The 11,952-nt window shown below is 37.6% G+C and overlaps 1 protein-coding gene across 1 annotated transcript in view; it reads right to left on the bottom strand.

Moving 5' to 3' along the window:
* Positions 1–6,429: 6,429 nt before the first annotated feature.
* Positions 6,430–11,952, bottom strand: part of CHAT (choline O-acetyltransferase) — a 46,666-nt gene continuing 41,143 nt past the window's right edge. Inside the window, exons 14-15 of the mRNA XM_054035848.1 lie at positions 9,131–9,268; positions 6,430–6,892 (exon numbers count right to left, since the gene is read on the bottom strand). Coding sequence (XP_053891823.1) covers positions 6,623–6,892; positions 9,131–9,268 — 408 coding nt within the window. The 3' untranslated portion in view covers positions 6,430–6,622. The remainder of the gene's footprint in view (positions 6,893–9,130; positions 9,269–11,952) is intronic.

Below are 11,952 nucleotides of genomic sequence, written 5' to 3'. Positions count from 1 at the left end.
GGTGGGCCCACTGTGCACCCCTGACTCTCTCCCCTTCTTTCCCCCGCTTCCCTCCCCCCCTGCTTGCCCAGCGCTGATCACAAAAAAGAAGCTACAAGCCAAACAAGCAAGGAGCTATGAGCCAAAAACTAGCCAACAAGCAACTCACAAGCCAATTAAGCCAAAACCAAGCTCAATTGCAGTGGTTTTTTGCAGGTTTGGCATGTCTGACCAGGTTTCACTTTCATTTGAAAAAGGGGTTTCCCGGCCTTGTGTATTTTGCAGTCATTTTCCCTTTTATAACCAATAAACATGAATGTTCATGTTAATAACCACATGCGAGCACATTCTGAAAATACAGTTACTGAATAAATGAAACGTGTACTTGTGTAAAGCACTGCAGTCCTGATGCCATAGGCTAAAATGTTATTTCTGAAACACACTTTTATCATGTTTATTATGGTAGAGCATAAGGGCTGACCAAAAATGGACCCATTGTCCAATGCTAGGCACTGGACAAACACAGAGAAGTAGGCAGTCCTCATTATTGACTAATGTCATGTTGACTATAAAGATAATTTTGTTTTGAGACATTATTTAAGGAAAGAAAAGTCTGGGATAGCAGTTGAATTCTCTAACGTTTCCTAGACAGGAAAATAAGGGCTTCCAATGGAAATATTGTAGGTATTTTATACTGGTATTGCTGGAACGTAGGAGCAGGATTGAAACCTATAAGGGAAGGAGTACCATGTAGTGGTTAGAATGTGCACTTCCAAGTTTTATTTTTGGCTCTGCTACTTATATAGGGAGGTGATCATGGGCAAGTCACTTAACCTGACTGAAATTAGGTCTCTACCTTCCATACAGAACATAGGGCCTTCACTGCCTTCTATCTTTGACAGTCTCTTGATGCAATCTCAGCTTCTTCCCATGTCAATTTGATAGCTTTCAGTTCTGCTTCAGTTGTGCTTTTCCATGTTATCCTTGGTCTACCTCGTCACCTCTTGCCCTGGAGATTCCAGTCCAATGCCTGTGTTATGTTATGCAGGTCTTATCTCCATATATGTCCTAGCTATCTCTATTTTTGTTCTGTAATTTCCTGTCCCATAGGTTTTGCTTCTCCATAATTCTTCATTTGTGGCTTTTTTTGGCCATCTAATATTGAAAATTTGTCTAAGGCAGTTGTTTATGGAAACTTGGAGCTTAGATAATAAGGTTTAATAAGTCTCCAAGTTTCAGTGCTGTATAGTAAAGCCAACTCTTGAATGGTATTCAATATTCAAAGTTTCATTTGGAGACTAAGTCTGTTTCTTCAGATCCACTTTCAAGTTACGAAGGCATGTCTGGCTATCGCTGTTCTGGCTTTAATATTTTTATGTATGTATAGATCAAATAGTAATCCTGTGTATCATCACAGAACTGCCAATCGAATACCAGTCACCACTTTACATTCATTTTATAGATTTCCAAAAGCCTTTGATACAGTGGAAAGAACAGTTTTATGGAAGTTGCTAAACCACTATGGAATCCATCAGAAATTTGTAAACCTCATTCAGAGCTTCTATGAAAACATGGCACGCCAAGTAATACATAACTGTTAACTGACTGTTAACTGAGGTTACTACTGTCATCAGACAAGGATGTCTTATTTAACCCATGATCTTTTTACTGGTAGTAAGTAGGTAATGAGAGACTATAGAATGGTTTAGACATAAGAAATCCTGCATATTGGCAGGGGTTTAGACTAGATGATCCTCGCAATCCCTTTTAACCTTATGATTCTATGAATAACCTAGGGGCATACAATGAACTTTTATACAGAAGTTAGAAGACCTTTGTCACAGACAGGGGTGTGGGCGGCCAGGTCTAGTGGTCGGAATTGGAGGCAGAGGCCAGAAACAGTACCAAGGATCAGAGCCGCAGTCAGAGCCCAGGGTCAGATCAGTGTCAGGAACAGAGCAGAACAGGAGCAAGGCATGTATTGGAGCAATCACAGTGGCAGGCATAAGCGTTGAGCAGCCGCTGGCCTGGTGCTGCTTCTGGGCTAAAGAGCAAGCCTGGTGATGCCTCTCAGTCAGTCAGGGAGTGTGGTCAATCAGGGTGTTTAGCTGGTCCCAGGCTTGGCTGCAAGCCCTGATTCCTGATAACCTTGACTTTGCACATTACATCAATTTGCTATCCCATATCCATAGAGACGTTAAAGCCAAAACAAATGCTTTCCAAGCCTATGCACAATTAGTAGGGTTCAAAATCAACACAGAGAAAACTAGAACCAAGGAATCAACACACAACAAGAAACACCAATAACACTTTCTGGGACTAACATAGAAGAGGTCTGATATTTCACATACCTTGGCAGCACTGAAAGTACGTCAGATGGAAAAGATGAAGACATCATAGCATATAGTTTTAACATATTTGCTTAAGTAAGAAATGAGGCTAAAACAACTGCTGTCTGTATGATTTAAATAAACACAATCAGGTCTTTTCTTGCAATACTTTTTATTGGACACAGATTTTTACTATTTAAATATTCTGAGTTCATAGTACCAATATACAGTTTACTTCAATTATATATCTATCTATCTAGATATAGATATTTGTTTCCTTAAAGCATAAAACTTAGAACAGAAACAAAATTAAGATGCTATAAATACACATTTACATTTGCCATAAATCTATACTATGTTATAAAAATAAAAATGTCACTAAAATATTAATTTTGTATTCTTGTAATTCACATACCATAAAAGGTTCAGATACATTGTTATAGCCATGTCCTGCTGAACTTACATGCATAGTGTCACTGAGACTACTCACAGGGGTAATGCCAGCAGTATTTTATCCCTTCAAATGCATCACCATTACGATTTCTCCCACTTCTGTTTGTTCATTGTGGATTTTTATATTCACGAGAATCCTCTTTTTAAGTGAGATATCAGTCCATAAATATCTTTGTCCAGCATTGGGTGAGTGGGTGGGTAAACATGTGTATAGGCTTGGGAGGATTAGATTTTTATCAGTAAACATTGATTTCCCCTTACACACACAAACTGATGAAAAAATATTTCCATGGATGATCAGAATCAAAATTTATATATTGGCAAAGGAAGAAAAACGTTGCTGAGAACTTGTTAGAGTTTGATTTATGGATATTTATTTTGTATATGTTGACATTTGATGTTGACAGTTTATTTTTTAATCGTTATATAGCTTTAACTTTTTGAATCTGTTTCTACAGTCATTAAATAATTGTCTGACTCCCCCCATTTTCCTGCAACGCTGAAAATTTAAATAGATAAAAATTAAAAATACTTAAACCCCATAATTTTGTGCAACTGTGAACATTTAAATTAATAGTGACAAAATGCTTAAAATAAGCAGATATCAATCAAAATTATTTAAAAAATAATTTTGCCAAGCCTATATACAGTATATGAAACCTTACCATCCTAAACCATTTTGCAGTTAACAGGTGGATTTCAAGTGTCATCAACATCTTTATAATAAATCATTGCCACTTGTTATATTAATGGAATTATATTGAATTGATCCTGCCAAACAACATTCTCAAAATACTTGGTATGAGTGATCTAGTCACAGCTTTGTAGTTGAATAATATGTAATAGTTTTTGGTTTGCTTTGCATAGATGCATATGCTGAGATTGTGTTTTAAAGCTGCAGAACAACATTTTATTCTACTGGTCTAAAACAACTAATTTTAAATACATTAACCAAAACTAACCACTTCCTGAAAGCCACAAAATATTCCATTGCAACACAGTTTTATAGAACCTGGTGATTAGTTAACTGAGAGGCTGGACTGTAACATCACAGTTGCTATGAAGTTTTATCCAATTTGCATGCATTAAGTACAAACTCTGCATTTCTTGTGCACAGAGACCCTGATTTAGTAAGGTACTTCAGTACATGATTAACTTTAAGCATATGAGTAGTTAATATTAAGTATGTACTTAAATGCTCTGCTACATCATCCATGGTGGCATATAAGGATTTAGTGATGTGAAAAGCGGATGAATAGGAAAAACAGGTCAATATATCTAAGCCTGGAATCATTCAGTAATTGGTGGTAATCAGCAATCAGTAAATATTGGTGGCTGTTGATTTCTTATTCAAATGAAAGGATGATGACAAAACCTTCCATTGTTAATCAGTTTGCAGCGAGGAAAATAAAAGCATCTGCAGATGAGTGATGCATATTTTTGTGGTCAGTTTTTTCTGCCTGTCCATTAATAGTAAATGAATATTATAAAGTGCTATGATTTTTTTATCCAATCTGAATTTCAATGCATACAGTTGTATGCTGAGTACATAATAATTAGTCTGAGCTATTTTATGGCATTTGCTTGTGCCAAAAAAGGTGTACAAGTAATACTTTGAAATACACATTGGAAAAATTATTTTACATTTTGACAGATTTCAATCTTAAATATCTCTAATCAGAAATAATCATAACCACATTTTCTATAAATTAGCAAACTTGGAACATGGTCATAGTTTCAAAAAACTCAGACAATTTTGTGATTAAAAAAATCAAGATATTTTGGTGTCAAGTTTGTATTAAAAGTGCAGACTGCCTTCATAGTGACATAGAACAAAGCAAGATTATATTGAGAATGTTTCAAGGTAATTCTCATAGCAGCAGTATGAAAACAAAATGTAAAGTCACATTTTAAACAGCAAATTAAAACAAGAAAAAAGGTTAATTGCTAGACAACAAACTTGCTACATAGTTAATGTAATTTTTGTTATATTAATTTTGGAGCAAAATCATGCCATAGTATTATTTAATACTTTAAAAATAGTCTCCCTTTTTACTATTGACTGAAGGCAGTTCTGTGCTGTAATGAAACTGCTTTTTTTAAGCAGCAAATACGCATTAAAATATGGGACCACATCCTCAGCCACTGTAAATTAATTACACAAGTTGAGGAATAGGCCCACAGTGCTTAAATGTAATAGAGCCCTTTATAGCCCTCATCCAGCGGAGTACCTCAGCATGTACTTAACTGGAAGTACATGAATAGTTCCAATAAAGTTAATGAGACTGCTCATGTTAAAAGCTAAGCATGCGCATATGCACTTTACTGGGTTGGTTTCTAAACTTAATTAAATAAACTATAATTATCCTTACAGCTATCCAGTTAGTTTGATGTACAGGATCATATCTGGTCCCATGCTCTTAGGGCTATGAATGATGAGAACAGGCATTCATTTCAATGGGAGGAGAAAGCACAGATCTCTACTCCCTCTTGTCCAACTAAACATCCCTGGCTAAACTCCTGAGAGTGACCTTTCTGGCTAACTATGGGTCTCCTCCTGCTCCTAATTCAGTTAACAAGAGTCTTTCTATTGATTACGCTGAGAGTTGGGTAGGAATCAGGATTGAAAATCTCTAGGCTGAACTAGCTGTGTCTTTCAGTCAGAGAGTCACTGAAACAGAGGTGGAAAGTATGGAGGGGGGAGAGGCTCAGGTTCCCCCACTCCCAAAATATATTGTTCCAAAAGTTGTACTGGTGGTATATTGTTCTTACCATTTAGTTAACTATATTAAATAACATTGAAGCAAATGGTTTATTTAAGACACATACTCAATGCAAGACTAAAATGCTCTACAGTATCTACTGTGTATGAATCACTACTGTCTGCATCTAAAAACAAAACAAACGGGATAATCAGAGGTTAGAACCAGTGAAAAGTATTCTTAAAAATGGATCATGTCTGTTACTTCTATAGTGAGGACTTCTGCATCTTGTAGAGCATATTTAAGTGCCTGCCTCTCTACTCCAGGTATTTGTAACTCTTGAATTTCTTATGGTTGCATGCAGCTCTACTGTTAGTCATGTGACTGAAATTCATTCCTCTGCAGAAAGCTGACAAAAGGATTTAGTGGAACAGGCATATAAGCCTTGTGCTGGGCCTCTATAAAGAGATGTATTTCACCCAGTAAGAGGAGGAAATAAGTACATGAATTAATTTAGGGCAAAATTCTCTCTGCTTCACTTGAGTCTGATGTACTGCTATGCACGCGGAGCTCCTCTGATGCAAAGACCCCATGTAGATTATTCTTGGCTTTACTAGGAACAGATGTGTGCTTGGGGCTAGTCAAGGTCAGAATAAAGATGGATGTTAAAACTACTTTTGCATATTGATAGGAATGGTGGTACAGTATGGTTCCATATTATTGCCATCTTCAGTTCAACTAAACCAATCGTTATTGCTGACTCTAGAGCAAAAAAAACTGAAACTTCAGTGTTATAGAGAGTCCTGTGGCACCTTTAAGACTAACAGATGTATTGGAGCATGCATCTGACGAAGTGAGTATTCACCCACAAAAGCTTATGCTCCAATACATCTGTTAGTCTTAAAGGTGCCACAGGACTCTCTGTTGCTTTTTACAGATCCAGACTAACACGGCTACTCCTCTGATACTTCAGTGTTATAGTATTCTAGCTTTCATATTGATAAATGATACTCAGACCTAAAACAAGCTGCATTTTTGTTCTACAATAAAATGTTTCTCATTATACCTTGCCTTTGAACAGTTGTATCATTGTTTCTTCATAAGGATTTGCAGAGTGGGGGAAAGGAAAGGTTGCAGGAAAATAAGTCACACAGACCGTTAGAGCTTGCGTCCATTTTGAGATTTTGTAGCTGTTTCTTGTTTAGACAGTGATTTTGTCGTAGTAGAGTTGCATTTGCTGCACAAATCTCTCATTTCCATGAGACTTTCTTCCACAGCTTTAGAAAACATGACTGAAGAGGTCTCTTTACATTCTTTAAAGCTTGAGATGCAGAATAATATATGCTCTGGCTGTGGGTTATAACATGCACCATAACCACTGGGGACCACAGGCCCATAACAGCAGAACATTTCCATGGTGGTTGGAACCTGATGATGGGGAAAGGGAAAGAGTGATTTCAAGTTTAACAGTGCCACTGAAATCTAGTTAACATTAAATAATTATTTTTTTAAAAGCCCCAAACATTTTAAACATAGAGGATCCCCTTACCAAATATGGTTGCCTTAATAGGAAGTCTGGAGCACAGAGCTGGACACCAAAATCAGCATTTTGGCAGATAAAACAGCGATGTATGGCTCTAAACACTGATCTAGTGTCCAAATGCAGATTTTGGATGTTCTATTCAGTTGGCTATATTTGAAAACTGGGCTCATTGTCTGAGACTGAAATGCATATATTTCACTTATTCTACCATTTTAAATAGACCTTTAATGGCTATTAGCTTTGCATACTGATTTCCACAGAATAACTATCAATTTCTACAGAATGCCTATCAACAATAATGCTGCCTAAAATTCCCCTAAGATTTCACTCAGCTTATCTGAATGTTAATTTAAACTTGTAATGTGCAAAGTTTAATTACTTTTGCAGCTCTTAACATTTATTATCAGGAGGCCAGGAAAAAAAACAGTATATTTTAAATCATTCAGTTATTAGTTGAAACAATTTTTCTGTTACAATTCAAATTTAATTGTGACATAATGCTGGATGAAATACTTCCTACTGAAGGAAATTTAAGATTTGTTAGAAATCTATATATTTCAGACTTTGTGTACATGAGCCTTCAAAAGTGACATTTGGCTTTTTAATGGCATAGAACAAGCCATTAGTCCTGCTAATAGAGTCATAGAATTGTCAGATAAATTTGCTGTGCAACAGCCGAAGGCCATAAAGCTATTCAGAAGCACTTTTTTGCTCATGGATGGTTTCTTGGAGAATTTATGTAGTGTATTCTGGCTACATTCACTCATGTCTGAAAGCCCACAAACATTATGACCAGATCAAATTACTTATTAAGGTTTTTATGCTTCAGCACAATATTATCAGTCCTTTTTATTGCACAGTCCCAGTCCTATATAGTTGCGGTAGAGTGTCAGTAAATGAATTACTATGTAGATTTCTTTTTTCACTAAACCTGCTACTGTATGTAGAGAAACATTTAATTTGTAAGTTTTGATGACCCTGGTATTATCGTTCAAAATGTTGAATCTAGGAAATATTGGTGTGGCTAATCATCTTGTTACCAGCATATACCATCTGTAAATGCAAAAGCTCATTTGCACATCAGGAATTGCAACTCTGACAATTTTTGAGACTATTCGAAGGATGAATAAGGCTACAGTTAGGATATTTACACTCTACATTCCCTAATCTGTTCAGGTTGTTACTGCCTGTACATGTTGGACAGGCAGAGCCAGTGATGGTCTTAGCCTGTGCCAACTATGAGCTTGCCTTTGGGCTCCACACATATCCAACCCACCAGTCACAGGATCTGAAGAGCACACCCTCATTTCTAGTTGTTGTCTTGACAAGTTTTCATCTCACCTTCTGATTAAAGCTCTTGAATGTGTTTCTCTGCTGCTGCCTTCCTCCTAAGTTACTGTTCAGTAGAATTTCCCATCTGGTATATTCCAGAGACTATAGACTAAAGTCTTGCAACCAGGTATACGGGAAGTGTGTCACAGTCATGTAACAGCCAGTCAGTATTGTTTTAAGTGTGAAGAGGTGGGAGTATTCAGAGGTGAGGAAAGGCTGCGCGAGGCCTTGTACCTCTTAGTAGCATGCATAGGTCCTTGCAAAACCTAAGCTAGCACTAGCCTGAAATTTCAAACACAGCTGCTTTTAAAAAGAAATATTTGTTCATGCTTCTTGACCTCTCTCTCCACAATGTCACCACATCTGGCTTGATGGCTGTGCTGTCTCTGGAAAACAGAATTACTACAGGATACCTGTAGAATGCCTTCAGAAGGGCAAGGGAGGAAGGGAGACCTAAAGTGGAAGGGAAGGAAGCACAAGGCTCTCATACAAGTTTTGTTGTTTGTTTTTGTGTTCAAGACTAGGCTTCACAAAGTTTGTCTGTCAGTTGGGGTACAGCTTTGGGATAGAGAAGGGAAGTTATGGCTTCAGCCAATTTTTATGTGTATTTTGACTAGAGAAAAATACTGTGGAATGAAAATCAGGAATTTTGCATGGCGGTTAGTGTCACTGTCACAATATTTCAAAGCCACCATTCTCATTGTGAACTATATCATCAACTGATTAGGAATAAATTAGTTCTGTAACAGGGAATCTTGCTACAAGACGACCCATGAATTTGAAACACTCACCTGACTGGTTGAGAGGATAAATCGACTGTTTGTCAAATATGTTTCATCTGTAAATATCTCTGGCAGTTCCTTGAAGTGCTCCCGTGCTGTCTCTCTGAGCCCTAGCAAGTGATTGTCAATTGCCATTCCAGTAATGGCCTAGCAAAATATAAAAGAAAGCACACAGTTTTACTGACAGTATGCAGAACTACAGAACTCCCAACTGTTGCTGTCATTTCCCTTGGTTAGACTTGGGGGACTTTGTGTGGAATAATGCCCTAAATGTATTTTAAAATTACTCAGCGTATATACATTGTGGATAATCAATAATAAAAGTTCATAAGGTACTTTTAAGTGCTATGTAAGAGCCTGATCCTGAGAAATGTTGAGCACCCACAACTCCTTCTGGGGTTATGGGTGCTCGTTATCTCTGAAAATCAGGTCCTGTAAGTATTATGGGCGGGATTTTGAAAAGAGACGAAGTAAGTTAGACATCCAATTTCCAATGAAACTCTGTTAGGCACTTGTGAAAATCTTACTTCACAGTACTTTTACTGGTTTCAAGGAAATTTTCTAGGAAGCTCCAAAACCTCTCCAAACGGTAGCAGATTATTCTCAGAAATTTCACTGCTTGTGGATCTGGGTCCGGGCTGATAAGGGGCTTAGGGTCCAACAGACTTTATATCCACAGAGTTATCTAGGGTTCCCAGTCACTTGAGAAGAATGGGGCCAGGTGGTGGGGATTCCTCTGCTCCTTAGTGTTTGAAGCGACCACTGACTTAACTTCCAAAGTCCTATCCTGCCATGCATTGGCCTGGGCTGAATTCTCTTAGGGTCAGCTCTCCTCTGATTGCTCCAAAGTCCTTATCAGGAATGTTGAAGAGATAACCCTAAGAACCATAACCACTTACTTGTTCCAACCTTCCTGTGCTTTAAGAGACTAGAATCGAATTTAAAATTATTTTAAAAAATCTTGGCCACAGCAGCCTAGGTTTTGGCTGTTCTGAAGTGGGTGGAAGGTTACTCCAGATTAAAAGACACGTTTAAATCTAACTTTTTCCTTCAGTTTATTCACCACAACTGCCAGCCATGGATGCTGTCAAAAACCCTTTTGGTACATATTCAAGTTCCTGGTGAATCAATTGGTGAATATGTAGACTTTATCTGGGACAGAAAGCTAGAGTTCGTCTCTGATGAAATCATTTGGGAAGGGCAGATCATTTAGATGTAGAACAAGAAAGTTCAAACGGCAATTAAAATAGAACCGATAGCTAAGACAAGATGCTCTAAAAGGGAAGGAGAAGAGTAAGAAGGCAGCAATTTGTTTTTTCTCTCAAGAAAAGAATTGTCCCAATATCTAAGATGAATGATGCAAGGGGCAGGGAGTAAATAACCTTGTCTGGCTCATGAAGGAGAACGCACCCTTTGGTCAATGGTCTGTACGCCCATCAGCACACATGGTTCAGAAACACTGGAGAAAGGATTGTGCAACATAACAGTGATTACCTTGGTTTTTCCTATCGAGGGAAATTGACTTGATGATCAAAGGACATATTTTGCTATTACACAAGATTTATAAGGCTCTTAGCAATGACATTTTTGCAACATAGATCAATGCCATGTCTGAAGAGAGACCGAGACAGGCTAACGAAATAAACTGTGAGTCAACACGTAGGAAAAAATTGTGCTAAATTGAATTTTAGGGCTCCAAGTTTAAGATAGCAATGTTGCTGGTAAGCCCTAACTAGGGAAAATCAAATCACACTAAACTGCTGTTTGTGTTATGAGGTGGATGTTTTATTTTCTTCAGGGCTGGTACGTTTCAGTCTGTAACATATACAGTTTAGTCAGATTGTGTAAATCTTCACTTGAATTTTCCCATAGTTTAAAGCACATCAGTTACATTATGTTTTTATGAGAATGGGGGAATGCCCAATTATCAAAACTAGGTGGAGTACTTTTACATCTAAAATTGAATTTTGTTGTCTCTTCAAGTGCATGCTAATATTAAGCTGTCCTCAAAAAAGCAGGGGGGGGAAGCTAATGAAATATTAAGGTTGAGATTTTAAATTTCTTGTAAGCTAGGAAAGCCAGAATTAAAGTTCCCAAAGCAATTTTAGCTCTGCCCCACGAGTTACACAAAGGTCTAATGTTTGTAATGTTTCATTAGACTGAAAATGAGCTACTGCATATTTTTGGTAATTTTAGGGAAAGGAGTGTCCAGAGATCCCACTGAGATTGGGGCCCTTTTATGCTAGGGACTGTGCATACTCACAGTGAGAAACAGTCCCTGTCCTGAAGAGCTTAAAATCTGCATAAACAAAGACTGACCCAGAATGGGATAAAAGAAGTGTTAATATCCCCTTTTTAGAGATGGAGAACTAAGGATCAGAAAAAATAAAATCTGTGGCAGAACCAGGATCTGATCCCCCAATGTCCCAGTGCAGTGCCTTCACCACAAACGGTCATTCCTCATCCCTTTCTTCATTCCACAGTCCGAAGAATACCTCCTTTTACATGTCTTCCCCTTCACATATCTTCCTCTGCACATGCTTTGGGATAAGTACTAGTGGAGAATGCTTTTTTGTCTATTACTGCTATTTAAGCAGTAATCAGCAATGATTATGCCCAGCAGCTTACAGTGAATTTGTTAGGCATTGGACTAAGGCAAAACTAAAGGTGGTAAATTCTCCAACAAAACTAGTTATTAACAATTATTAACATCATGAGTGACTTGAGTAAGTTATTAGTATTGTAAGTCAGCACTTTGTCTTGACGCAGCAGGTTGTGAAGTGTTACCAAGACTGAGCTGCTTCACATTTAATCAACAGAAAATGGGTTGT

The sequence above is a fragment of the Malaclemys terrapin genome, chromosome 7, assembly GCF_027887155.1.
Source record: "Malaclemys terrapin pileata isolate rMalTer1 chromosome 7, rMalTer1.hap1, whole genome shotgun sequence".
Taxonomy (NCBI): domain Eukaryota; kingdom Metazoa; phylum Chordata; order Testudines; family Emydidae; genus Malaclemys; species Malaclemys terrapin.
Note: the sequence above shows the minus strand (reverse complement) of the source record. Positions and strands in the feature narration are given on the sequence as shown.